This window comes from Bombyx mandarina, chromosome 11 (genome assembly GCF_030267445.1).
Source record: "Bombyx mandarina strain Sakado chromosome 11, ASM3026744v2".
Lineage (NCBI taxonomy): Eukaryota > Metazoa > Arthropoda > Insecta > Lepidoptera > Bombycidae > Bombyx > Bombyx mandarina.
This window is the reverse complement of record NC_143218.1, coordinates 18919039-18944306: the sequence shown is the minus strand read 5'-3', so window position 1 is coordinate 18944306 and position 25268 is coordinate 18919039. Positions and strand designations below refer to the sequence as shown.

The window sequence follows — 25268 nt, the reverse complement described above, 5'->3', positions numbered from 1 at the left end:
GTATCGAGTGTAGGTACCTACTCTGCCGGTGCTCAAACCCCGCATGCAAGTACCATTTTTCCTAATGAAATACGTACTTCACTCATGATCATGGATGTCAATAATGTTAATAGCGGTAAAGCGTCTCGTGAACCCGCACGAATAAGTGCCACCACTCTCTCTATTTAGGCCGTGGAAGAGTAATGCCCAAGCGACGGGTTCGACGTGAACGATGACCAGTGCTTGTGGTACCTAAAAGCACCGTTAGTGGATCGGGAGGATCCAAATTGACGTGTTTTGGGCGACGTCAACTGTTTACCATTCTATCCGCAGTATTGGGAATGTAGTTACCGGCGGCTGCGATGAGAGGGTTCTCATGTCGTGCCGCTTTCGCGCAATGGCGCACTGATGTCGACTGCATATACTTAATGGACTCTAAGTCCAGGTTGTCATGGAGGTCGATGTTCCTGACGTACTATGGGGCTCCGATAAAGGTTCTGTAGCGTAAGGAAGCGAAGTTAAGTGACGTGTTCTATTGTGTGAAAATGAGTTGAAAAACGAGACAAATTCACTGGACGTAGCCTCTAGGGTTCCACCCAAAATCCTAATGAATTCTTAATAAATTCCTAACATTTTACTGGAACGTTATTTCAATTCCTCTGGTCTCATCTCGTTTAGTACCACTTCATTAAATTTCATATAAATCAGTTCATCGGTACATTTTTTTACTTTAACCAATGTAAAAACTGAAGATTTTTATAAAAGCGATACCCGCAACAATGGCATGGAAAATAAGAAGAGTATCCCAGGTGTTAAATAATATACCTACTATTATAATATTTGGACTTAGGTCCAGGCTCTATATCTAAGTCTGTGCAATTTTTTACAATCTTTGTTTGTACATCTAGAAAAGTTACAGTTATTTACGAGAAAAGTTCGGATTCTAATTACAGATTTTAGAACTTTTTTTTTTTTAGTTTTCGCAAAATTCTTGGCGCTAATGACGTAGACGTTAACGTCCAAACACTGCAGTGACACTCGAAGCGTGAGTCGCTTTGCCGAGAGCATTCAGTTTTTTTGCTTTTCTATAAATTTATTTTAGCTCTTAACATTTTAACTCTATAGGTGACTACGTTTCGGCGCAATTACAAAGACAACTAAGTACGTCCCTAAAATTTATAATCAAACAAAACGCGCTCGTTCCGTGGGCGTCTATTTGACTTGTTATTGTAATTCTAAAACACATAAGTACCTATGTTTAAACCTTGTACGATCTATAATGAATTCTGAAGTTTGCAAAAATTTTGCACTGTAACCATGATCTATTTATTATCTAATAATTATGTACCTAGATTAATTTTGCACCGTAATCCTGACCACTTATCTATTATCTAATGATTATGTAGGTATTTCTGTGGTGTGTTCTAAACAGCCGATCACAAGACCGAACGTAGGTACATCAAATCAGAAGTGACAGCGAAACTTCAAAATAAGAGATATTACAATTACAGGATAATTGGTGGTTTAAATTAGTAAAAGTACATTTTTTTTATCACTACGGTAGACAGACTAGCTTAGAGACTACCAATGTTGAGTTGTATCGTCCCATCAGAGATGACTCGATGCATTTCAAGGTTTTCATTAACCTTTTTAAAATTATTCTGATGTTAATATCAAAACTCATACCTGGCATATTAAACTATTTCTCATTGATAAATTTTACATAATAATATGTATGATTTCCTTGCCCACTCATACAAAAACAAAACTGAAATTCCTACTCAACAAACTTGGAAACTTTTTTGAGACTTACATCCGAGATGACATACATAAGTGACTTGACTTACCTACGTCAAGGGAAACAGAACTCATCACTAAAGTACTAAACAATCAATTGTTTACAGGAAATTTAACGTAACTAATGATGCTGTAAGGAGTCTAATGATGTCATCGTTAAATAAATAAACTCCAAAATATTATTTGCTTTAGAATTTACATAGGAAGCATGTTCAAATGTAATGCAGAGAAAAAATTAAGACGAAAAACTTTTGGAAAATCGGTAACGAAGATGACAAATATTTAGACATTTTAAGGCTATGTTTGCTTATGTACTTAACATGTTTAGTCGAGTATATAAAGAAGTTTGTTAATTTTCATCGACCTGGATCGTCACGTCGATTAGGTATATAAAAAGAATAAAAAGTATAAGAATATTCGAAAAAAAGGCATTTAAAAATGTTGGCGTAGGCGTGTCGTTTTTGAAGGAGCATACTTTGAGGTTATAAAATAAAATTGGATTAATAATTAACATTTTGTGTATTATTGATCTTTTCCCGGTATTGACAGAGTATACTCCCAGAACCCTATACCTTCGCAATGCCTATACACTTCGATCACTAAGATATAAATTATTGCACCTTTCTTGTAGGTGGTAGAAATATCTAGATAATTGTAAATGAAAACGTTATTAAAATGAAACAAATAAAATCCCACGTTACTTACAGATTCTTTCATATGGCCTGCCTATTAGCCAGTAAGCTTTAGGGGCTATTCTAACTTCACCGTGACTGGTGGAGAACTCACAGGGCTCAGTCTGAGTTTGCTAGCACGAACCCTAGCAAGAAGTTGTGCTTCGCTGAATCTAACACCGGATCGGAATTGCGACGCCATAAGATCTGACCAGAAACTTCTATTTGATCATAACGCCTCAATCTTCGGTTAGCTTTAGAAGGCGCTTCTGAAAGTTTCCTCGACTGGCGCGTAACAGTGCCGGCTGCCGGATGGACGCCGCAATAAAGCGCTCTAGGAACCCGCATCCGATACCACTAACCTCACTAGAACTCCGGTACAAGGTGGACAAGCCGGAACAGAAAACCATTGAGACTTCGCCCTCACGTCTCAATACTGCTCTAAACACTTCATTTCGGATCCTCCCGATCCACTAGCGATGCTTTCAGGTACCTGAAGCACCGGTCATCGTCCTCGCCGAACCCATCGCTTGCGACGAAGGGCTCGACGAGTAAATTAACCCACAGACCCAGCATATTGAGTTTCTCGTCGGATCTTCTCGGTGGGTCGCGTTTCCGATCCGGTGGTAGATTCTGCGAAGCACTGCTCTTGCTAGGGCTAGTGTTAGCAACGCCTCCTGGTTTGAGCCCCGTGAGCTCACCTACACGGTAGAGCACCACTGAAATAGCCTCTAAAGACTAACAGCATGAACAGAAAAAAAAAACTTGTGTCTTCTGACGTCACAAGGGCGTATCTTCAGGACTAGCTCTAACGGAGTGCACCGGTACCTTCACATCAATCACGAGAACATGTTAATTATACACATTATAATACATACAAACCTTAACTCTCTTCCTCTCTCAACAGAGCTAGTTTTTGGTGTACCAGTACAGCACGGGACAAACGCTGACTTCTTCAAAGCGTTCTTGCTAAATAGTATTATAGGATTATACCTAGTCAGGTCATAAGTATTGTCACACAGTAAAAACTTTTCTTTTAGAATGCTGGCCACAAAAAAGTTTATTGAATTCGAATTTCGAATTGTTCATGAAAATAAAAATGTATACTTTTAGAATTTTACTCATTTTTAAATATGGAGTGGACGCTTAAAGAAGACCGTGTTGCAGTTATTGCGTTGCATCGTTGCGGTTACGCGCCAATTCAAATTTTTAACATACTGAAAAATTTGAATATAACCAAAAGATTCGTTTATCGTACCATCAAACGATACAATGAAGACTCTAGTGTAGATGACAGGTCAAGAAGTGGTCGCCCTCGATCTGTTAGGACTCCAGCAGTGATAAAAGCTGTGAAGGCGCAAATTCAAAGAAATCCCAAACGTAAGCAGGAACTGTTGGCCCTTCAGATGGGGTTAAGCAGAACCACGGTGAAAAGGGTGTTAAATGAAGACTTAGGGCTTCGGGCATATCGAAGAAAAACAGGACATCGTTTGAATGCTCGTCTAATGGACCTGAGACTGAAGAGATGCCGCGCTTTGTTGAAGCGGTACGCGGGAAAAAAATATCGGGAAATTCTTTTTTCGGATGAAAAATTTTTTACCGTAGAAGAGAGCTACAACAAACAAAATGATAAGGTGTACGCACACAGTAGTGAAGAAGCGAGCAACCGTATTCCGCGTGTCCAACGAGGTCATTTTCCATCCTCGCTCATGGTATGGTTGGGAGTTTCTTATTGGGGCTTAACAGAGGTACATTTATGTGAGAAAGGTGTAAAAACTAATGCAGTTGTGTATCAAAATACAGTCCTGACGAACCTTGTGGAAGCTGTTTCTCATACCATGTTCAATAACAGGCACTGGGTATTCCAACAAGATTCGGCGCCAGCTCATAGAGCGAAGAGCACACAAGACTGGCTGGCGGCGCGTGAAATCGACTTCATCCGGCACGAAGACTGGCCCTCCTCCAGTCCAGATTTGAATCCGTTAGATTACAAGATATGGCAACACTTGGAGGAAAAGGCGCGCTCAAAGCCTCATCCCAATTTGGAGTCACTCAAGACATCCTTGATTAAAGCAGCCGCCGATATTGACATGGACCTCGTTCGTGCTGCGATAGACGACTGGCCGCGCAGATTGAAGGCCTGTATTCAAAATCACGGAGGTCATTTTGAATAATTTTAGTGTCATAAGAATCTATGTTTTGTTAAGTTCATTTTGGTATATGAATGGTTACATAATGAATAAACTTGTTTCAATTATTTTACATTAAACATGTGACAGAATTTATGACCTGACTAGGTATATAAGAACCAACTCAAAAATGAAAAACGTGTATGTACTTTATTACATAGAAAATATAAAAAAAAAAACATATAAAAAAATTATTTAAGATGTCGGCGTCGTTGACCCGCTTCCGACGCTCCTGCAAAGATATGTACATATTATAAAGTTCACCACACGTACAACATATATAAGAACGAAGTTGTTTTTCCCTACCTAATCATTGGAAGCCTAATAATTGAAGATATGAGGTGATGAGGGGGATATGATACAATTTGTTAATTTTGAGAAAACGGGCTTAAACTTTTGTTAGGTACTTGTATTTTTTCTTCGTACATAACTCCTTCATCACATGTAATTTCTAAAAATAGCCTTTAAACCCGTGGTTTTAAGGTCTAATATGGTCTACAGGCACACAACACCTTCATTGAATGTAAAAACTCAAAAATCTTAAAAATTGTACTTAACACCTTCATCCACTCGTGTCTTCAATTACAAAGAAGTCGTCGTGGATAAGACGTCCGGTGTATTCGTCTTAAGCGATGCACCGGTGTTCGAATCTCAGGCGGGTACTAATTTTTCTAATGAAATACGTACTCAACAAATGTTCACGATTGTCTTCCACGGTGAAGGAATAACATCGTGTAATAAAAATCAAACCCGCAATATTATAATTTGCGTAATTACTGGTGGTAGGACCTCTTGTGAGTCCACGCGGGTGGGTACCACCACCCCGCCTACTTCTGCCGCGAAGCAGTAATGCGTTTCGGTTTGAAGAGCGGGGCAGCCGTTGTAACTATACTGAGACCTTAGAACTTATATCTCAAGGTAGGTGGCGCATTTACGTCGTAGATGTCTATGGGCTCCAGTAACCACTTAACACCAGGTGAGATGTGAGCTCATCCACTCATCTAAGCAATAAATAAAAAAAACCTCTCGTGAATCCGCTTCGGTTTTAAGGGCGGAGCAACCGTTGTACTGTTAAAAGTGAGACCTTAGAACTCAAATTTCAAGGTGGGTGCCGGCATTTGCTTTGTAGATGTCTGTGGGCCCCAGTAACCTCTTAACATCAGCCGTGAGCTAGTCCACCCATCCAAGCAATAAAAAAAAAGACTCACCCGAGCGTCAGTTGGCCCCCGCGCGTGCGGATCCTCTTGGAGACACTCTCCACGTCGGTCCCCTTGCGTTTTCTTCTCGGCGTTTCCTCCGAGGGACCGCTGACTGGTTCGGTGTCGGCCCGTCTGCTGTTCCCCGAGGACGGGGTGGTGGACGTCGTGTCTATGGTGTAGGAAGGGGTGGACGGGGAAGGGGGGGCTCGTCGCTTGTTCGGGAGGGCGGCCCTGCGCCGGGTGACGGACAGGCGGACGCGCCGCCGGCTCCTGCGGGTTATATTCAGCAAAGCATGCGGCACGTGTGTGTGAATGTTACGTACGCACTCACCGCGTGCTCGCGATCGATTTCAGAATCTACCACCGGATCGGAATCGCGACCCACTGAGAAGATCCGGCGAGAAACTCAGTGGGCTGTGTTTTTGGGTTAATTTACTCGTCGAGCCTTTCGTCGCAAGCAACTGGTTCGGCGAGGATAATGACCGATCCACGATGCATGATCGTGTAAAAACAAAGGGATCGTAAAGACAATAGAGCAGCCGAAGGGTCTGTGCACACGGCACGTTTAGACCACCATCCAAAGAATACAAAATAATTCATTGACCATTATCTATATAAATAGCCAAAAACAAAACAGTTAAGAACAATTTTCTCCTTTTGTATCATTTAGTGGCTATTGGCGAGCGTCAGTTAAAAAGAAATGTTTTTGTTTGTAGAGTCAATAATTATGAGCGAAGTGCTCATTGGGTGAATAGCGGTTGTATGTAAAAACGCTTTGTTATCGTAACAATAACTATCGAATGTGGCGGGGAGGGGGGCGGGGGCAGGGGGTGTCGACGAACTAAACCTGACTGTTATACACCCGACACAGTTAAGACACAACACATTCTACAATACTCCAACTTTATGACCAATAATAATAACAAACAAACCAGTTAATAATTAATTAAAATACCAAAACAATTTACAAAATACGTTTATTATTATCAAAATATAATATGTTGATACATTTCAATACGCAACAAGTCCTCAAACAGTTCACACACAGATATGGCTTTTTTTTCTATTTCCTACTAAATAATTTATTAAAACAGACAACATTACACAATTCATTTATGTGTGCTGGCAACAACAACAAAAACCACTTGTTATATCTGTATGAATACTGTTCAAAATAACGACTTTATAACATAATTTCGATTAACTCTAACTACAATAACTAAGTTACACTACACAACTTGTACACACAATTGACGTCATTCTATAAAAGATACACTTCATATACGTACCATTAATAAAAATTGGCTCACATCCTTCAGATTACATAGAAACATAAACCACAATAATTCCATTCAAAGTTCCTACAGTACACATTTAAAACTATATTATTTTAGTCCTTAGTTTCTGATTACAACTATTCAGTGTTATCACGCTGACGTTGAAAAAATTAAAGTTCGCTTGAAAAAAGCAATAAATTGAAATATTTTCCAGTAAGAAAATGGAAACAGTTATAATGGGAACCCACGCATACAAGCGGGCAACACTGCACGCTGTGATGCCAAGAGCACAGTCAATCGTTCATACTAACTATAGCAACACTTTATAGTAGAATTCGATAGTTGATCTGGCAACACAATATCAACGTGACGTCACAAAATCGTACTGTAATACTAGTCCCAGTTCGTTAAAAACAAATTTACACAGGATTACAACTACTACTCTAACTACGAGTGTCGAGTCTCGTCTCACCCTGGATGGTCACCGTCCGATTCTGCGTTCTCATCGCCTTCTTCGTCTTCGTTTTGACCTGGAATAACAAAATACAACATTTGAAACGGGAACAAAAAAAGTAAAGCTTTTAGTTTAATATTATGAAATTGATGGACCGGACCATAAATAATATCAATTAACAATTATCGGAGGGGCGGGGGCGCTTGCTGTCATTACTGATGTGAGATTTGATACTATGATGGACGAAATCATTATAAACTTACAAGATGATTCTGAATCAAGTTCAGAGAGTTTAGAATCAAGTGATTTAGAGGATATGTCAGAGTAATTTCATATAAGTATTTATTCATTAAATAATTCCATATAATATAATAATATTTATTTATTTATTATTTCATTTATTCATTTTTTTTTATTTAGTCATCACTGTCTAATCTCATATGCGTTACGAGCAATAGGCAAAAAGTTGTTTTAAGTTTATTTTCTACAAAAGTTTAGGTCTTTTATTTATCGATTGCGGCACTACGAAGTCTGCCGGGTCAGTTAGTGATTGATAAAAAATAGTTTTCAGTATTATAGATGTGATGAGGGCGAAGAGCGTTGAGGATACCGTGTCGTCCCCTCCGCGAGTAGTGCCTGCGCACGGGCGGCGGGCGCTCGTCCGGCGCGTCGGTGAGCAGCGCGCTGCGGTAGGCCGCCAGCGCCGTCCACTCCTCGCCCCACTGCAGCCCTTGCGGGATGCGCGCCTCCAGGAACTGCACACGGAACAAGGTAGGTACCACTGCCCTGCCTACTTCTGCTGTGAAGCAGTAATGCGTTTCGGTTCGAAGGGCGGGGCAGCCGTTGTAACTATACTGAGACCTTAGAACTTATATCTCAACTTGGGTGACGCATCTACGTTGTAGATGTCTATGGGCTCCAGTAACCACTTAACACCAGATGGGCTGTGAGCTTGTCAACCCATGTAAGTAATAATAATAAAAAAATATTAAGAATTATTCAAGATGATCCACTCATCTCCTTTTTATCATCGCACCTCCCGCCATCGGAGCAGAGTTCATCCATATTATCTGGAGCCACTGCGTTCATCGACAGTGCGTTTCCAGAGATCTTTTTTGCCACGTACCAACCGGCTTTGGAATGAGCTCCCCTCCACGGTGTTTTCCGAGCGCTATGACATGTCCTTCTTCAAACGAGACTTGTGGAGAGTACTTTACGGTAGGCAGCGGCTTGACTCTGCCCCTGGCATTGCTGACGTCCATGAGCGACGGCGACTACTTACCGTCAGGTGGGCCGTATGCTCGTCTGCCTACAAAGGCAATAAAAATAATAATAAAAATTGGGCCTGACCTTGAGCACCTGTCGCTTGTCCTGGCGCAGCAGCTTGTTGGAGAACTCCCCGAGCGGCTCGAGGAACAGCAGGTTGGGCGGCGGCGCGTGCGGCGCGGGGTCGAGCGCGGCGAAGGCGATGCCGGCGCGGTGCAGCGCGGTCAGCGCCTCGCGGTTCTTCACCGCGTCCAGACCGAACATCACGGAGAAACGCTTCGCCAGCTCCTGGAACGAACGCTCGTCGTATCTCATCGGTATAGCGACCGGCCGAACAATAGGTATTATTACTTTTGCTTTTTATTATTTGTCAATATTTTCAATTGAATATGTTTGACCTGTATTTGTCCTCAAAAGTCGCCAGGGTTGTGTTTGTGTTCACTAGATATTATACTTAGTTTACAAATGAATGACATCGGTTGCAGCACGAGCTGCTCCATGCCACAGTTGAATTCCGAGGAAACGAATTCACTTTCCTAAAGAATAGCATAAAGTGACATAAATGCCACTGACGACTTCGATATTATATCATACATCCATATGACATCAATATTTATTTTTTAAATATTAAAATTAGTTCCTTAGATGTGTATATCGACGCTTAAAAGGCAAACGTGACTAAGCGACAATGCGTGAACTACACAGTAGACTAATTTAAAGTTGAAATACATGAAAAAAATTCTATTTTAACGAATCTAGAGCTGTAGGATTGAAATTATTTTAATAGACCTATAAATATATTTTTTTTGCGTATCGAATATGGTTATTGCCTATCATCATCACTACATAGTACAAAACAAAGTCGCTTTCTCTGTCCCTATGTATGCTTATTAAATCTTTAAAACAACACAACGGATTTTGATGCGGTTCTTTTTAATAGAGTGATTGAAGAGGAAGGTTTATATGTATAATCACATCCATAGTGGAGAAATCAATAATAAATGACAGTTTCCGAAGCGGGTCGCTAGTTTATGTAATTGTACGCGTGTGGCACCTTGAGCTCGAGGAACTCCGGCAGCTGCCGGTGCGGGGTGGCGTGGCGCCGCAGCAGGTCGCGGAACAGCGCCTGCATGGCCAGCTCCATGGTGAGCGCGCAGTTCAGCTTGTTGATCTCGCGCGCCTTGCTCAGCGTCGCCTTGATTATGTCGCCGTAGTCGTTGTAGCACTGCGCAAATAAGAGGACGAGGACGAGGGTCAGTACCAGCGAGGGAGTGTCGTGCACTTGAGTGACTCAGTGTCGTGTCTTTAAATGAAAAAGTGTCATCCACTTGAATGATGGAGTGTCGTGAACTTGAGCGAGAGAGCGTAGTCCCTTGAGTGAGTCAGTGTCGTGCGCTTGAAAGACAGTGTCGTCCACTTGAGTTAGTGAATATCGTTCCCTTGAGTGAGGAAGTGTCGTTCACTTGAGTGTGTGAGTGTCGTGAATTTGAGTGAGAGAGCGTCGTGCACTTGAGGGAGGGAACGTCGTGTACTTGAGGGAGTGTTGTGCACTTGAGCGAGGGAGTGTCATGCCCCTAAGTGAGTGAGTGAGTGAGTGTCGTGCCCTTGAGTGAGTGATTGTCGTCCACTTGAGTGAGTGAGGGTCGTGCACTCAAGCGAGGGAATGTCGTGAACTTGAGTGAGGGAGCGTCGTGCACTTGAGTGAGGAAGTGTCGTGTACCTGAGTGAGGTAGTGTGATGTACCTTGATGTAATGTTTGAAGACGTCAGCGGCGCGGCGTATGGGCGCGACGTTGTACACGATGAGCTTACAGTAGGCCGCCAGGAAGTTGCGGCGCTTGTGCAGTTCCTCTATGCGTCTCTCATCTTGACCATCTACAGTTCAAATTGAACTTTATTAGCTATGTTGTAGGTAATGCATATTTTTAAATTAGCAAAGTTACGTGATGTTTTTCGTTTTATTTTACAATTTGATGACATATTAAGGATTTGAGATTCATTTATTTTTATAATAATAATAATCGCTAAACTAGATGAACTTGTAACAATTTTTAATATACTACTGAAATGTAAAACAGAACCTTTATTATTTAAGGGAAAAAAACTAATTAAAAAACCAAAAATACCATTCCGAAAAATTGTGGTATTTTTCATAAGTAAACGTCTCATAGTTTCATCAAACGACATGAATTTGAAATCAATTGAAAACATCACGTAAATCTAAAATTCGAGTTGTCACCACAGAGCACGCAATAATTATTAATTTGGCAACACTCGTATTACACGGCTCGATTTCATGCATCTAACTACAATATATGTATAAAGAAAAAGAAGCTTTATGAACTTAGTTATAAGATAGGATATATTCATTAGTAGAAAAATTCGGAGCATCAGTCATAGAAACAGTATGACAACTTAAAGATCACAATTTGTAACATTTATTAAATATAATTTAAAGTAACATACATACGGAAAGTTTCGTGTATTTTTTTTTTTAGATTATCTGTATCGTAAAAAAACCATAACCGTAGAAATGATAAAATAATATTAGTAATAATACGTTAATTTATAATAAAACGCAAACAAATTCAAAATCACTGCCACAAAACATGCTAAGAAATAATCTGACACTTTTCGTGTTAATAAAACTAGACTCAATCCTACACAGAACACAAAATACGTAAATGTGGTTTCACAACGTTTTTGAAGAGAATTCTTTATTCGTCACCATTTAATAATTTTCTTATAAACAGACTAAAATAAATTTAGTCACTACACGCGTAGTGTTTTATTAAAACTTAGAAACGAATGGTTGTGTTTGTGTGATTTAAAAATAATCGGTATAGAATTGAGTCGTATGAAGCGGGCACGACGAAATTTTCCCTTAGTAATGTTAGATGTGATATTGTTACAACAAAAACGAAAGCGTCCGCTCGTCGCTTACAGAGAAAAATATGCATTATATACGCGCAGCGGCGACCACCGACTCCGGCACGCGATCGACACACATTCTACTAGTTCGATAACGTTATCTAAAAGGAACCTTATTGACGTTGCAAAAAAGCTCAATTTTAACAGACACAACATTTGGGAACAACATTTTCAATTTCCTTTATAAGCATTCGAAATATAATCGCGACAAACTGATCGTGCAGCGTATGCTGGCCATGGTGGGTGGGTCGCGTCATTACTAAGGTAAAATACGCCGTCGGAATGTGAACTAGTGCGAACGGATGTCGCTTACCGGCGCCGGAGTAGTCGCGGCCCGCGGACCGTCACATGCAACCAAACATACCGCACCGTTAGCCCGGGGCCCATAGCGTCCACTACAGCTTGTACCGCAGCGATACCAGACCCCCCCCCCCCCCCACTGTACCTACTAACCGAATGTCGAAACTGTTCGAATTTGTATTACTCCAAAATAAACGACCAAAACCCAAAAAACATGTACTCGACGGTTCATTCTTTTTTAGAGGTAAATATTTTGAGGGACGTCAAATTTGAAAAACTCTTCGAATCATATACGACCATGTATAAATCATATTTCTGAGTCTGAGCATAAATATCGTACGCTGGACTGAACTTGAAAACTAGAATGAGCGTGGGGCATCCATGTTTCCATAATGTGAAAAGTAATAAAAAAAAACTCGGGTATCGCAGAGTACAATCTATAGTTTGGAAATTTTGGCGCCAAACGCCGGACCGTGATAGGACGCGCGGCGTGGGATATCGATTGTAAATGTACACGAGATATATAAAACTAAATACGTGTCCGCCACAGACTAGCCGATTCGACTAAATCGATTCAACAACAAACTCGATTTAGCCTTAGATCAATTACCTTTACAAATGCATCTTAAATTGGATACAGGTAAATTTAAAAGTATTCCAACGAAGTCAAATAATTGCATGTTCAATTAAAAAAAAAAACAATTCAATACGTATTCATTTTATACACCTCAATGAACAATATTAATTTTTTTCGGATTTCTCCTTAATTTATCATTCGAAAAATTTCAGGATTAAGTACTTAAAGAAAATGCGTATGTTTACAACCGACATCCTGGGCTTCAATACTGGACACTATAGACCACCGCTTCGCATCGTTTGCAAACCGTAATAATGCATATTTTTTCTCATTGTCACTTTTGATTACAATTAGTAGTGACGGTTCAAAATCTAATGTAAATGCGACCATGAACTTTTTGTGATGAGCTATAATGTTAATTATTAAAAGTGAATGATCGTATTTTCGTTCGTTCGGATATATTCGGTTGGAACACAGATACGAAAAAAAAAAAAAAATCATTGACCAGAGACAACAAAACCTCTTGAAACCCACAACAAAAAAAAAACAATAAAGCCCAAGTATTTTCGATGAACATCTGACAACATTGCGTAATAAGCGCTTAATACAAGACGGAAATATTCTGATCACGTGTAGAACAGATATGTAATAAACCGTAACATAGGTTTCACGGTCGCCGCTTTGAAACTTGATTCATAACCTTGGTTCTTACTGATGGTAGGACCTGCCTATTTCTGCCGTGAAGCAGTAATGCGTTTCGTTTAGAAGGGTGAGGCAGTTGCTATACTGAAACCTTAGAACTCATATCTCAAGGTGGATGGTGGAATTCATGTTGTAGATGTCTATGGGCTCCGGTAACCACTTAACACTTATATAAGAATAAATAGATATTTTTTCTTATGAATAACTAGATTAGTATTTTTTATTAAAAAAAATTACTATTTATTGTTGGCAAGAATTTTTTTGTGGCTCTTTAAAAACTTTGAAATTTTGTAAATTGTAGTTTTTGGCTTTTGCGACTCAAAAGCTAGCCGACCTCTGCCCTAGACAACAGTTCTATTCAACACGTATTTTTTCTGACTTTAATATGTATTTTATTAATTTATACTAATATATATTAGTATCTATACTAATCACGAAAAAATAGAATTAGGTAATATTACAAAATTCTAACCCGAAAAAGGCCGGGTATGATTACTATAACAAAGACTAAAGTGTGTTTGCCGGATCATAGCAGATCAAAAAATAATTTGATAATTAATAGAGCAGAACACCACAAGCAACTCTTTAATCCCGGGAAAAATGAACGCGTTCCACTAATTCAAAATACAAATAAAACGCGAGTGAAACCACGGGGCGCGTCTATTAGTTAAATAAATTTAACTAAATATTACAGACATTGTTTAGACACGTTATTATCATCACCGACGGAACCGACACTCGGTGTGCTTAGTGCGAGTTTTTTAACGTTCTCGATAGCGTAAAAGTTAACGGAAATTTGTATGGAGTTGGAACGGTTGCCTACCTTTGCCGCTAGGGGCGCTGTTCCAATTGCATACAAATTTCATTTAACTTTTACGCTATCGAGAACGTTAAAAAACTCGCACTAAGCACACTGATACTGACAATTGTGAAACAAGTCCCGTTTTCAGTGCATAAGCCACGTCGACTTCCGGCGGCGGACGCACAGACAACTCCCTCGGTTTCTATTTACGTTTATTTCACGTTAATGCTGCCACTTCACTTTGAGTACTTGCACAAAATAAACTATTTTCTAAGGTATAATTGATTTTGCTTCGATCGGATACCACAAACATTTGACGGACACGCCAAGTGAAGTGCCAACATTTGCGTTAATTTTTTACATTCATATCATTCTTCTTCATATTTATATTATACGACAACCATTCAATGTTGATGGTACAATTGATTAACGAGACGGATCAAATATAAATTTCATTTAGAATTTTAAGAAAATAGATGTGCAATTATGCAAGTATTACTTTTTGATTTCCAATTAATGAACGAATGAATTGAATGAATGAATGAATGAATGAATGAATGAATGAAAACTTTAAGTTGTAATCACAGATGACGACGAATTTAAACGTTCGAAAAATGGACCTAATGGTTAACGAAATTAAACATAAAAACATCTATTATACACATGTGTGATAATGAATGAAATAATGAATTAAAATTGATACATACCGTAATTGTGTTGTACAAACACGAATTCCTGTATGAAGTCGTTGAGCAAGTCGCACAGGTCGTTGTCGGGCTGGTACACCAGCTGCTTCATGGACGGCTCGTTGGGGTGGTGCAGCGTGTGCAGGTGCTCCGCGAAGAATATCAGCAGGTCGCAGATGCTCGTGTAGGCCTGCGGGGGACAGTCCACGGTGTCAGTTGCGTACGCGTGACCCGCAGTGGTGCAGTACATATAGTGCAGTCACTACACATTATCTACTTGTGTCGTGGCGTGCAACCTCTTTGACATAAGACTTACAACGACTAGACACAGACTAAAACAGATATTTGATAAGAATTCAAAAATAAAGAGAGAAATGGAACGAGGGCGTACGTGACTAGCGGCAGGCAGTACATTTTTTGACTTTCTAAACGACGGACACGAACGAGACGACAAGGAACGAACCGATTGTTCAAGTGATTCTTCGACCGTTCAACTTGTTTTTGAAAAGTTTAGAAAAAAGCACCACTCAAAATCCACTTTAAAGCCTTACTGATCACGTGTAAATGTGTTTTCTAATAAAGATTAGTTTTCAGTAACATTTTGTGTGAGGTGGTATTGAAGTACTCGTCGACTGATGGTCTGTCGAGTTATTACCTCCTCCTTGAGCTCCGGCGTGGTCCCGTTGACGACGATGTCCGTGCACAGAGCGCAGTAGGCGCGCAGGCGGTCCCGCAGCGCCGCCGCGCCCCCCGCGCCGCCCGCGCCGCCCCCCGCACCCCCCGCGCGCTCCTCCAGCGCGTGCAGCGACCACAGCACGGAGTAGAACAGCGCGCGCACCACGTACACCAGGGCCTGCCGGAAGGTTATCAATTTGCATAATCTATATATTAACACGTGAAGCAAAAACTTTGTACCCCTTTTAACGAAAATTGCGCGGACAGAGGAGTATGAAATTCCTCACACTTATAGAGAATATAGACAAGGAGTGTAGAATACTAATATTTTTTTAAATTATGCATAAAAATTACATTAAATCATTTAAAAACATTACACACGCTAACATACATTTGTTTATTATCAAACTTTTCTTATTACTTATAGTCTGTGGTCAAATTGAGAATAAATTATAATTTGTCTTTATTAATATTAGTCTAAGGTGTAGTTTAGGCGAAATCTGTCATTATAGAGGTATAAAAAAATAAAATGTCTTTGACAATAGAATCATAACAGTGTATAAACTTATAATTTCAATTAATTATGGTCGAATGTCGACTACCGGGGGTCCACTAGTTATTATAAAAATCTTTGAGTGTTATAATGACACGAGAATATACTAGTTGTGAATTAAAAGAAATGTTCTTCCAATAAATCAATGAATTTTGTTGAGAAATGGGCAGGAGATGCCGGAATATATCTATTCAAAACGAAGTACCTGTGACGGCATTTGCGTTTCGTTCTGCTTCAAGCACTTGGGTAGGTCTTCGAACAGCGAGTCCCAGATATTGGTGTCGTTCAGATTGTGACACATATACATTATGGAAACTTTCCGCAGGGAATTTATCACGTTGAACACTTCATCCGCATCTGGTGTTTCACCCTGTTCATGATAAAAAATTATCTTCTTGAAAAACAACATAGTTAATGAACCAGTGATTATTGCGCGGCAGAATTGAGCAAGGCGGTTGGACGTGAGCACACACAAAACGTGTTATGACAAACATGACTGTCTTCCACGATGTGTTGTGTGATGTTAGAAATCACATAATTGTTTTTTTTTTTTTTGTGAAAATCATATCCCGTAATCAATGCTACTTGTATGTGTTTATTATTTTACTAGCGACCCGCTTTCGCTTCGCTTCGGAAGCTGTAATTTATTATTGATTTCTCCACCATTTAATGGATGTTATTATACATATAAACATTCCTCTTCAATCACTATCTATTAAAAAAACCGCATCAAAATCCGTTGCGTAGTTTTAAAGATATAAGCATACATAGGGATATAGGGACAGAGAAAGCGACTTTGTTTTATACTGTGACAAAATTTTACATATACTTAGACATTTAGTATAATTGTATTTAAATTTTTGAAGGTTTCACTTCTACCACTTGTGAATTGCACACATGTATTTTTTTTTATATTAATAATAATAATAGCAATGACCCCTTCGATGAGGCTCCTGTAGTCGTCGATGGCCTCCTTGTAGCGGTTGACGCAGGCGTCGGTGATGGTGGCGCGCGCGACGTTGCAGCGCGTGTACACGGAGCAGCCCTCGCTGCACAGGAACTCCAGCGTGCGCCCGCACGTCTCCAGCACCTCCGCCTCCGTCTGCACGCTCACGATGTCGCGCAGCTTGTTCAGCAGCAGGGTTAGGTTCTGCAGATATACAATTATAATTTAATAAAGCGCGAAGGAACTTCGGCAGTTTGCGATTACCAAAACCATATAGTGCTCAATAATTATGACCTAAAAATTTTTTTACTAACATCTGAAATAGAATACTGTAATCGAAAAATCTATGTTTATATTTCTTATATTGATTATAAGAACTAAATTGCGATTGAAGGGATTCGAAATTTGTAGGTTTTTTGGAGGACCAGCTCACACCTGGTGTTAAGTAGTTACTAAAGCCCATAGGCATCTACAATGTAAATGCCACCACCCAACATAATATACGAGTTATAAGGTCTCAGTATAGTTACAACGGCTGCCCCACCCTTCAAACCGAAATGCATTACTGCTTCACGGCAGAAATAGACAACGAATAGGCTACGACAACGAGGTCTTGATCTATGTACGCGTCATAGCTGATGGATACTGACCCCTTCCTGCCGTTGCGTCGTGTAGATCTCCAGGTCGAAGTACTGCGGGATGGAGACCAGGTTGGTGAGCTTCTCCGGGTCCGCACCGAACTTGTCCAGCAGGGCCGGCAGGGTCACAATGAAGTGTGCTGTCATTTTAGCTCGGTCGTCGCTTACAACCTGTCAATTTGTTATATAAAAACCACACGTTGTATTTAGCTAACCATATAATTTCTGTAAAAGCTTTCAATGTGCTGTAAAAGCTTTCAATGTGATGTAAAACCACATTACAGAAATTTAATAACACCCCCTTTTAATACTGGTGATAAAATTAAAATCAAGGCCTTGTATACATTCTTGTATAGAGGGTTTTGGTTAGTCTTGTATACATGTTGACTGTTTGTGAACAAGTGGGTGCGGGGCAGACGAAGAGTAAGTAACCTTGGCCTGATCCTTGGAGAGCGCGACGTGCTGCTTGCGCGAGGGCTGGCGGCCCACGGGCGGCTCCCCGGTGGACGCCTGCCGCACGCAGCACACCAGCAGCTCGATCAGCGACGACTCCTGCCATATAGCTTGTTGTCATCCGTGGTCTTATTGCAACGACGAGGTTGGGAGATCATAATAATAATAATCATTTTAAACGGTAGGCAGCGGCTTGGTTTTTCCCCTGGCATTGCTGACGTCCATGAGCGACAATAACCACTCACCATCAGGTGGGCCGTATGCACGTCTGACTATAGGGTAATAAAAAAAAAAAACTGTCCAACCTTACACATAATATAACATAATAAGTAAGAATTATTTTTAAAATAACGATATAACTGAATTTAAAGCCTGACATATACAATATGTAGAAGCTGTATTTATAAAGCTTTCTTCACTGTATTGCTACCATGTACTGACAATACGCTCTACTACACCTACAGTAAATACCAGTAAGGGGTCGCAGTAGCCAGTATAATACTCTGTAAGACTGCTTTGTCCATTCTCCAATAACTCCTTAAGCTGCCCTTTACATCAATTTCTTTTACAATTACACTTTATTACTTTCTACTATCTACTATTTATTACTTACTTTTACATTTAAATTCTGAAATCTATGTCTATGTTTAACATACAAATAGAAATTGTATTAATTTACCTGTCTATTATCCAGTGCTTCTTCCCCAGGACCAGCTTCCTCGAGCAGTAGGTCAGTCATACACTCCCAATCCTTCATCATGGGATTTGATTCAATCAATGAATCCACTAAATAAGCACCATGTTCATGCAACTGTAATTATAATACACATTTCCTATTTTTAATTGTTATGATTAAAAACAATACAATATATTTTGAAAGAGCTAGTCAATATTGTAAATACAATATTTACAAAGACTAGATGGTGAAGAAAAAGGAAGTGAAGAAAAACCCTCCACACCCTGAAATAATCAATTTATATTTAAGCCACGATATGAGGATGTACACATACACATATTTATAGACTAATATTTCTGAAATTAAAATTTTTGATAAATTTTAGCTTTCTAGCTTTATATTATTCTAAAATTTTTCATATCTAGACTTATCTGAGAAGAATTTAAGAAAAAGAAAAAAGAAAATAATGTTATTGCATGTTTTAAATATATTTGTTTGAAAGCCAATCAGTAAAATCTTATATTTGTCATTGCTGGGTATCGCGTCCCGTCCCGCCCCGTCCTGCCCCGTCACGCTACGCGGGCACGTACCTCGGACTCTATGAAGAACTGCACGAGGTCCCGCACGAGCGGCGTGCTGGGCAGGCGCAGCTTGCCGCGGCGCGAGCGCAGCACGGGGGGCGCGGGCGCGGCGGGGTCGGCGCGGAACAGCCGCACGTTGAGGAACTCTCCGGCCGCCGCCGCCACGCCGCGCCACGACGAGTACACCAGTTCGTACACGTTCTCGCAGTCCTTGTCCGTCAGCACGTCCGGGTGCATCCTACATCACATCATATCTTTATGACTATTATTCGTGTAAACAACATCAAATTTCCTTTTTATATATGCAAGTCTCATGTACATTAGGATCCTATAAAATTTTAATTTATTTCATTGATAATTAGCAGTTAAGTAATAGACAAATGAAAAAGATTGCCCCAAGATACAAATTCACTTACTTGAGAATAGCTATAACCAACTTCACAGCATGCACGGCCACATCAGTTTCCTTATCGAGGGTCATAGAAACTATCCGATCTTTGAATTTAGACGTGAAGAGTTCCAGTTTACCCTTCAACTCCTCACATTCATATAGAGGTTGTAGGGCTTGCAGACAGCGAAGACGCACTTCACCCACCTGTTAATTAAGTATATTTTGACGTTATACTTCTTTAGGCGCGTTATGAAAAATTGATGAGAGTGAAATTTTACGATGCGCGCGCACCATGACGCAAAATTAACAGAATGAAGTTGCCCACTAAATCGCTCGTTACAATGCGACCGACGTAACTTGGCGAGTCTGAATATAGCCGCAGGTGAACTTTCCGAACCGTACCGAAAATTACCGAATTTATACGATGTCAAGAAAAGGGATTTCCAATATGCGTGTTTGAGGATGTTGTTTAATCGATTTTTTTTCAAATTGATTAAATTTTAAATAAATAAAAAAATATTTAGGAATAATAAAGTATAACTTCTTACGCGCGTACATAAGTACACGCACCCTTTTTTTTTTCAAACACAATTATGCTGTTATGTTGTCATTCTTTTACATATTTTATAATATGAACTTGGAATACTTTACACCTTCTCTTTATTTTCTTCCATGACCATTGAACTTACCTTATCATGAAGAGTCCATCCAATATATTTTAAATAAAGATCATCAAGGAAATGAGCTGGAAATTTCTCCATCCAAATGCCAATTTCAGACATAGTTATGGCTCTTATATCTGGCAAAGTGTCCCTGCAAATAACATTATTTAAATTTTCTTGCTCAGAATTTCATTTAAACCTTATGAGTGGTTCTAGCGGAAGACAGGTAGATATTTTTAAGCTACAAAAGTTTTTCTCAATTTACAATTTGCATTAATGCTTTAAAATAACTTGAAATTAGTTGTTACCATTTATTATGTAGGAAATATTAAGTGTAGCTGTGAAAACAATTCTTGCATATTTGATCCAGAGGTCTCATCACAAACAATGACTGCAAAGCTTGTTTCCAGTATAAAACACTACATTTGAAAGATTTATGATGTAGAGGGATGTAGAAGACTATGAAGATCATGTAATATTTCTTACTAGTAAAATATCTTTAACCTCAGACTTTTTTTTAACCTTGGATTTTTATTTCATTATTTTCGTGGCAGGTAGCCATCATACAACGCAAGATATTTGACAGATGCCTCAATCTCGCTTACAACATTTTCGAGATAAGCTTGCATATATACAAGTTCTGAACAACATTTGGACCGTCGATCTACAAGCAAATATCACCAGCACAGTGGAAGACTTTCCTTTCGTCGTAAACCTCCCCAAATTTTCATACACAGAAATATTACTGACTTGAATTTTTTTTTCCAATGATTAAGGTCAAGTTTTTCATATTAAATCCCATAAAGGATTATTTCTTTTTTGTTTGATGATACAAAGAGTGTGAGTTGTGTCAACAAAGGGTTCTTAGGTGTTACATTCAAGTAAAGGGAAAAAAAGGGTTTGATTAACACTCTCATATAAGTCAATAACTAACCTGTATCGATGGACAAACACAGATTTAAACATATAAGACAGCATATTCTTAATCTCCTCCATGTTCTCCTCTAGTTCTTGACGTTTAGCAACCAGTACTTCAAGGCGTTCAGTGGCCCGCTTATCACGTGCCTTCAATCTTTCTGCTTCATATTGCCGAAGACAGTTGTCACAATTTACACTAGTTAATAACGCCACATCAACAAGAGCGGTCATTAGCTTCATTACTGTGGAAAACAATATCTATGTAAATTTTCATCAATCAATCGTGTGTAATACAATAACAAATTTGAGCATGGGTATTGCCTTCCCCATTTCTGTCATGTAAATTATCATGCATTCCAATACGAAAGGTAAAATGAAGTGTCTATGATTTGTTGTGATCATTTAATACAAATTTAAATAAGCCATGAGCTCACTGATTTGCATCCATTCACTGTTTCATGTAACAAAAAGCAAACTGTTTACATTCTGTAGTTTTGACAATAAAAATTCAAAATTATGACAAGACTAAAACCTAATAAATTACTGAATGCAAAGTGTGGTTTTTTGATACAATTGAATTACAGTATTAGTGTAGTAGATTTTGTAGTAAAGGTGATCAACACCTTAATTGTATGCCCACAAAAACTCTAATATACTTACAACAAAAAAGTAAGATTTAACTATAAGAGTAGATTTAACTGACAACAAAATATTGTCACTTTTTAACTCAAAAGGTGTTTTTTTAAACAATCTCAATTAATTGTACAAGGATCTCACCAGCTAATGTTGCAGTGTGACGGAAAGCTCGTACTTGTGAGTCAGACAGCCCAGTGAGTAATGAAATTATATTGTCCATTAAATATTGATCATAGATGATGGAGTATTGGCACATCTTTACCAGGGTCTGAATGAACTCACAAAAGTTGGAACGGAACTTTTTCCAGGTTTGACCAGTCATTATCAGAGGATATTCACCACTTTCCTGATGAAATAAAGATTATGTACTTTATTTATTTGCACAATGATATGAAAACAAAGCAAATTTACAAAATTTATGCTGGAATTAGCCAAGCCAAGCCATGTTGGCTTTAATTTTTTAGGATAATCTGAAATTCTACAAAATAGTAAGAGTAAATACAAATAATATAAATTAATGTTAACTGACTTAAAAAGCCTCCTATTTTTTAATCTAAGGGTTAAATTTAATACAAAACAGAGTGAAAAAATTGTCATTCCATCAGTTACCTCATCAAATTCCTGTGTCATTTTTTTTATTATGAGTGTGTGATCCATCTGTGCCATATCTGGAGAAACCTTCCCTCTGCAACCCGAAGAGTTGATGAAGAACTGCATCAGTTGAACTAAAGCCACTTCACGATTTGTTTTGTACTCTTCTATCCATTTGTCTACTACTTGCTGTTTAAGAAACGAAGTAGATTCATAACAATCTTCTCTTATTATAAATGAAATTAACAAAAAATTAACAACGATATATGCAAAAACCAACAAATTAAAAAAATTGGCTTACTGAGCTAACTCTTCTGATACTATGATAATACCACTATTGTAAAAAAAAAAAGTGGTAGGTACTACATTTTTACCACTCAACTAATGTGTTTTTATATGACATTTAATGTTAATTTATATGTGAATGTTTCAGTCATAAGATACAATTTAGGCAAAGCGTATGCATAATAATTAATAATATTTTTTTAATACTTAAAATTAAATATAATTAAAAATTATAATACATGTCCTCTTCATTTTAAATGAATGGCCTTACGTTTATTGCGGTCTTGTTGAACCTCAAAATATTATATAAACTGTTTTCATCATCTCCAGGCAGGAGCACCGGGGGTGGAGAATATGCTGGAGGTGGAGCGGCACCTCGTCCTCTGCCACGACCACGGACACCGCGGCCTCGACGTCGTATAGGCGGTGGCGGCGGAGACTCCGCCAATCGCCCCACATAACCACCATCTGCGCGTCTACCTCGACTTCGAGTCACCCGCTTGGGGGTCGGAGATGGAGACCTCGGTTCCTCTTCCTCGTGATGCGATTCTTCAGCTTCCTCTCGTGGCGCTTCCACTGCCGTCGAGTTAGCCACTGCACCAGTATTAAAGCCACTATAGTTCACATTAGGCGTTTCAGGTTCATGGACAGATTGTCCACCATAGTCCGTCATAGGAGTAGCCGGAGTCATAGGATTTACATACTCCGGTGGAGGATCGTCCATCCGTATACGTTTCCCGCCTCGACGATGCATCTTAAATCGATTTACTTCTAAAAAAAAACTAAAAACTAAGCTATCACCACACTTTTTCTCACATGAGTATTTTGGACACTAAAAAAAACCAAATTCCGTTGTTTGTTGTATAATTCGATTTTATAGAATTTTGAAGCAGTACAACCAAGACACCAGTAAAAGAGAGGGAACAAAAACTATCGATCAATAAACGACAAAAGCGACGCAGGGCAAACACAACAACCATAGATTTTGTTGATACAATTTTTCCTTATTAGGAAAGGCAAGGGGATCTAAGCCCATCCAGGCTTGTCTGTTCAACCATAGATTATGAATGGCGCTCTCATATTAGGTATTAGATTTAGAGCTCCGTAGCCTTCGATCATCAATAGTAACTAGATAAAGGGACACGTACAAAATTAAAGCAAAAGCTGTCCGCGTGAATATACACCTATAGCTACATTCGTTTACTAACAAACGGAGAAAAAAGTTTTAAAACAGTTTTAAGTTCAAACTAATTACAACTATGGTACTTTGTAATAAGGTCACAAATCTCCAAAACATTATCTAATACTTACGATCATTCGTCACATAAAATGAGCAAAGTAATAAATTAATCCTGTCACTTACAAATAAAAAAACATATGTTAAACAATTTTTAATGTTAAGTCAACCTTAAGCGACAACAAATAAAGTACTTTTTCTTTTTATTGCTCTGAGAACTAACATCGTTTTGTTTTATTTATTTTTGCTTCTTGAAATCTTCGATTTCTGTTTACTACAGGAGGTAAGGGAGTCGCGTTGAACACTAAAATAATTTATTAATGAATAAAAGCAAAAGTTTAGTTGTTTACTTTTTATGTTTTGGAAATTTATGTTTGTTAGTATCTATACATTATTTATTATTTTATTAGCGTTGCGTTTTTGTATAATATATATTTTTATAGTATATTTTTAAGTTTTCGCGACCAGTGCACATAATAAAACAACGTTTAAACGGTTTCAAGCGCGGTATTTTTATTACAATGTTTCAGCCACGTTTCAGTAGCCGTGAGCACGGAAGAAAAAGATGTCCAGTGTCAATGAGCGGAGATCTTAGCTGGCTTATAAAAGTCATCTCTTGTTTCTCTGGCGACAATCGAGATCCATTCTGCACATGTGATTGCTAGGAAAGCTAAAATAAAAAAGGAAAGCTAAGTATCTAATGAGAGTCCAAAAAACAGACACAAAAGCAGCATTAACCAATTTTAACCAACTAATTTTGAAGTACATCTAACAAATTTAAAAAAATTATTAAAACACTAATCTACTCCGTGCGTTTACTGTTCTGTTAAACAAACGTTTGTCCATGTGTTGGCCGAGCCTTGGCCAACATTTGTAGCAGTGGCTAAAAATCGGTAATTTTGTTCAAAATTTAATATTATTTATTAGTTTAAAGCCTAAATAAAATATAGTTTATACTTCATGTACTTACTGAAAGTAAGATACTTCAGCCGTTAAATTGCTTTTTCGAGCATTATTTTTGCAATTTTTGAATACACACTGCGGCATTGTGAGACGGGTTGACATTGGCTGTGTTTGAAGTGAACTAAACAAAATAACAGCTCACATTTCAAGTGAGCTGTTATTTGACGAGACGGATTTTCTGCACCGACCGTGTATCTAGTTACTATTGTTGATCGAAGTCCGTAGCATTACAAT

The 25268-nt window shown here is 38.8% G+C and overlaps 1 protein-coding gene and 1 long non-coding RNA gene across 4 annotated transcripts; both read right to left on the bottom strand.

Annotated features, from left to right (window-relative positions):
* Positions 1 to 4816: 4816 nt before the first annotated feature.
* Positions 4817 to 23777, bottom strand: SA1 (stromal antigen). 3 transcript variants are annotated; one of them, XM_089731153.1, is made up of 21 exons: positions 23106 to 23777; positions 22568 to 22738; positions 22100 to 22304; positions 21339 to 21564; positions 20432 to 20555; positions 19768 to 19946; positions 19361 to 19589; positions 18774 to 18905; positions 18074 to 18193; positions 17654 to 17812; positions 16995 to 17207; positions 16263 to 16427; positions 15485 to 15682; positions 14851 to 15019; positions 10576 to 10706; positions 9887 to 10057; positions 8917 to 9120; positions 8177 to 8321; positions 7585 to 7642; positions 5845 to 6105; positions 4817 to 4868 (listed from the first exon to the last, which is right to left on the bottom strand). In XM_089731153.1, exons 1-21 carry the CDS (start codon positions 23586 to 23588, stop codon positions 4832 to 4834), a joined length of 3780 nt encoding a protein of 1259 aa, XP_089587279.1. In that variant the 5' UTR covers positions 23589 to 23777; the 3' UTR covers positions 4817 to 4831. The 3 variants fall into 3 exon arrangements, with proteins under 3 accessions (XP_089587279.1, XP_028030493.2, XP_028030494.2); XM_028174692.2 differs by lacking the exons at positions 4817 to 4868; positions 5845 to 6105 and having other exon boundaries at positions 6796 to 7642; XM_028174693.2 differs by lacking the exons at positions 4817 to 4868; positions 5845 to 6105 and having other exon boundaries at positions 6796 to 7642; positions 10576 to 10697.
* Positions 23778 to 24212: 435 nt separating this feature from the next.
* Positions 24213 to 25257, bottom strand: LOC149502097 (uncharacterized). The gene is made up of 2 exons (XR_016323819.1): positions 25042 to 25257; positions 24213 to 24741 (listed from the first exon to the last, which is right to left on the bottom strand). It is a non-coding gene; the product is annotated as an uncharacterized LOC149502097 (long non-coding RNA).
* Positions 25258 to 25268: the final 11 nt, after the last annotated feature.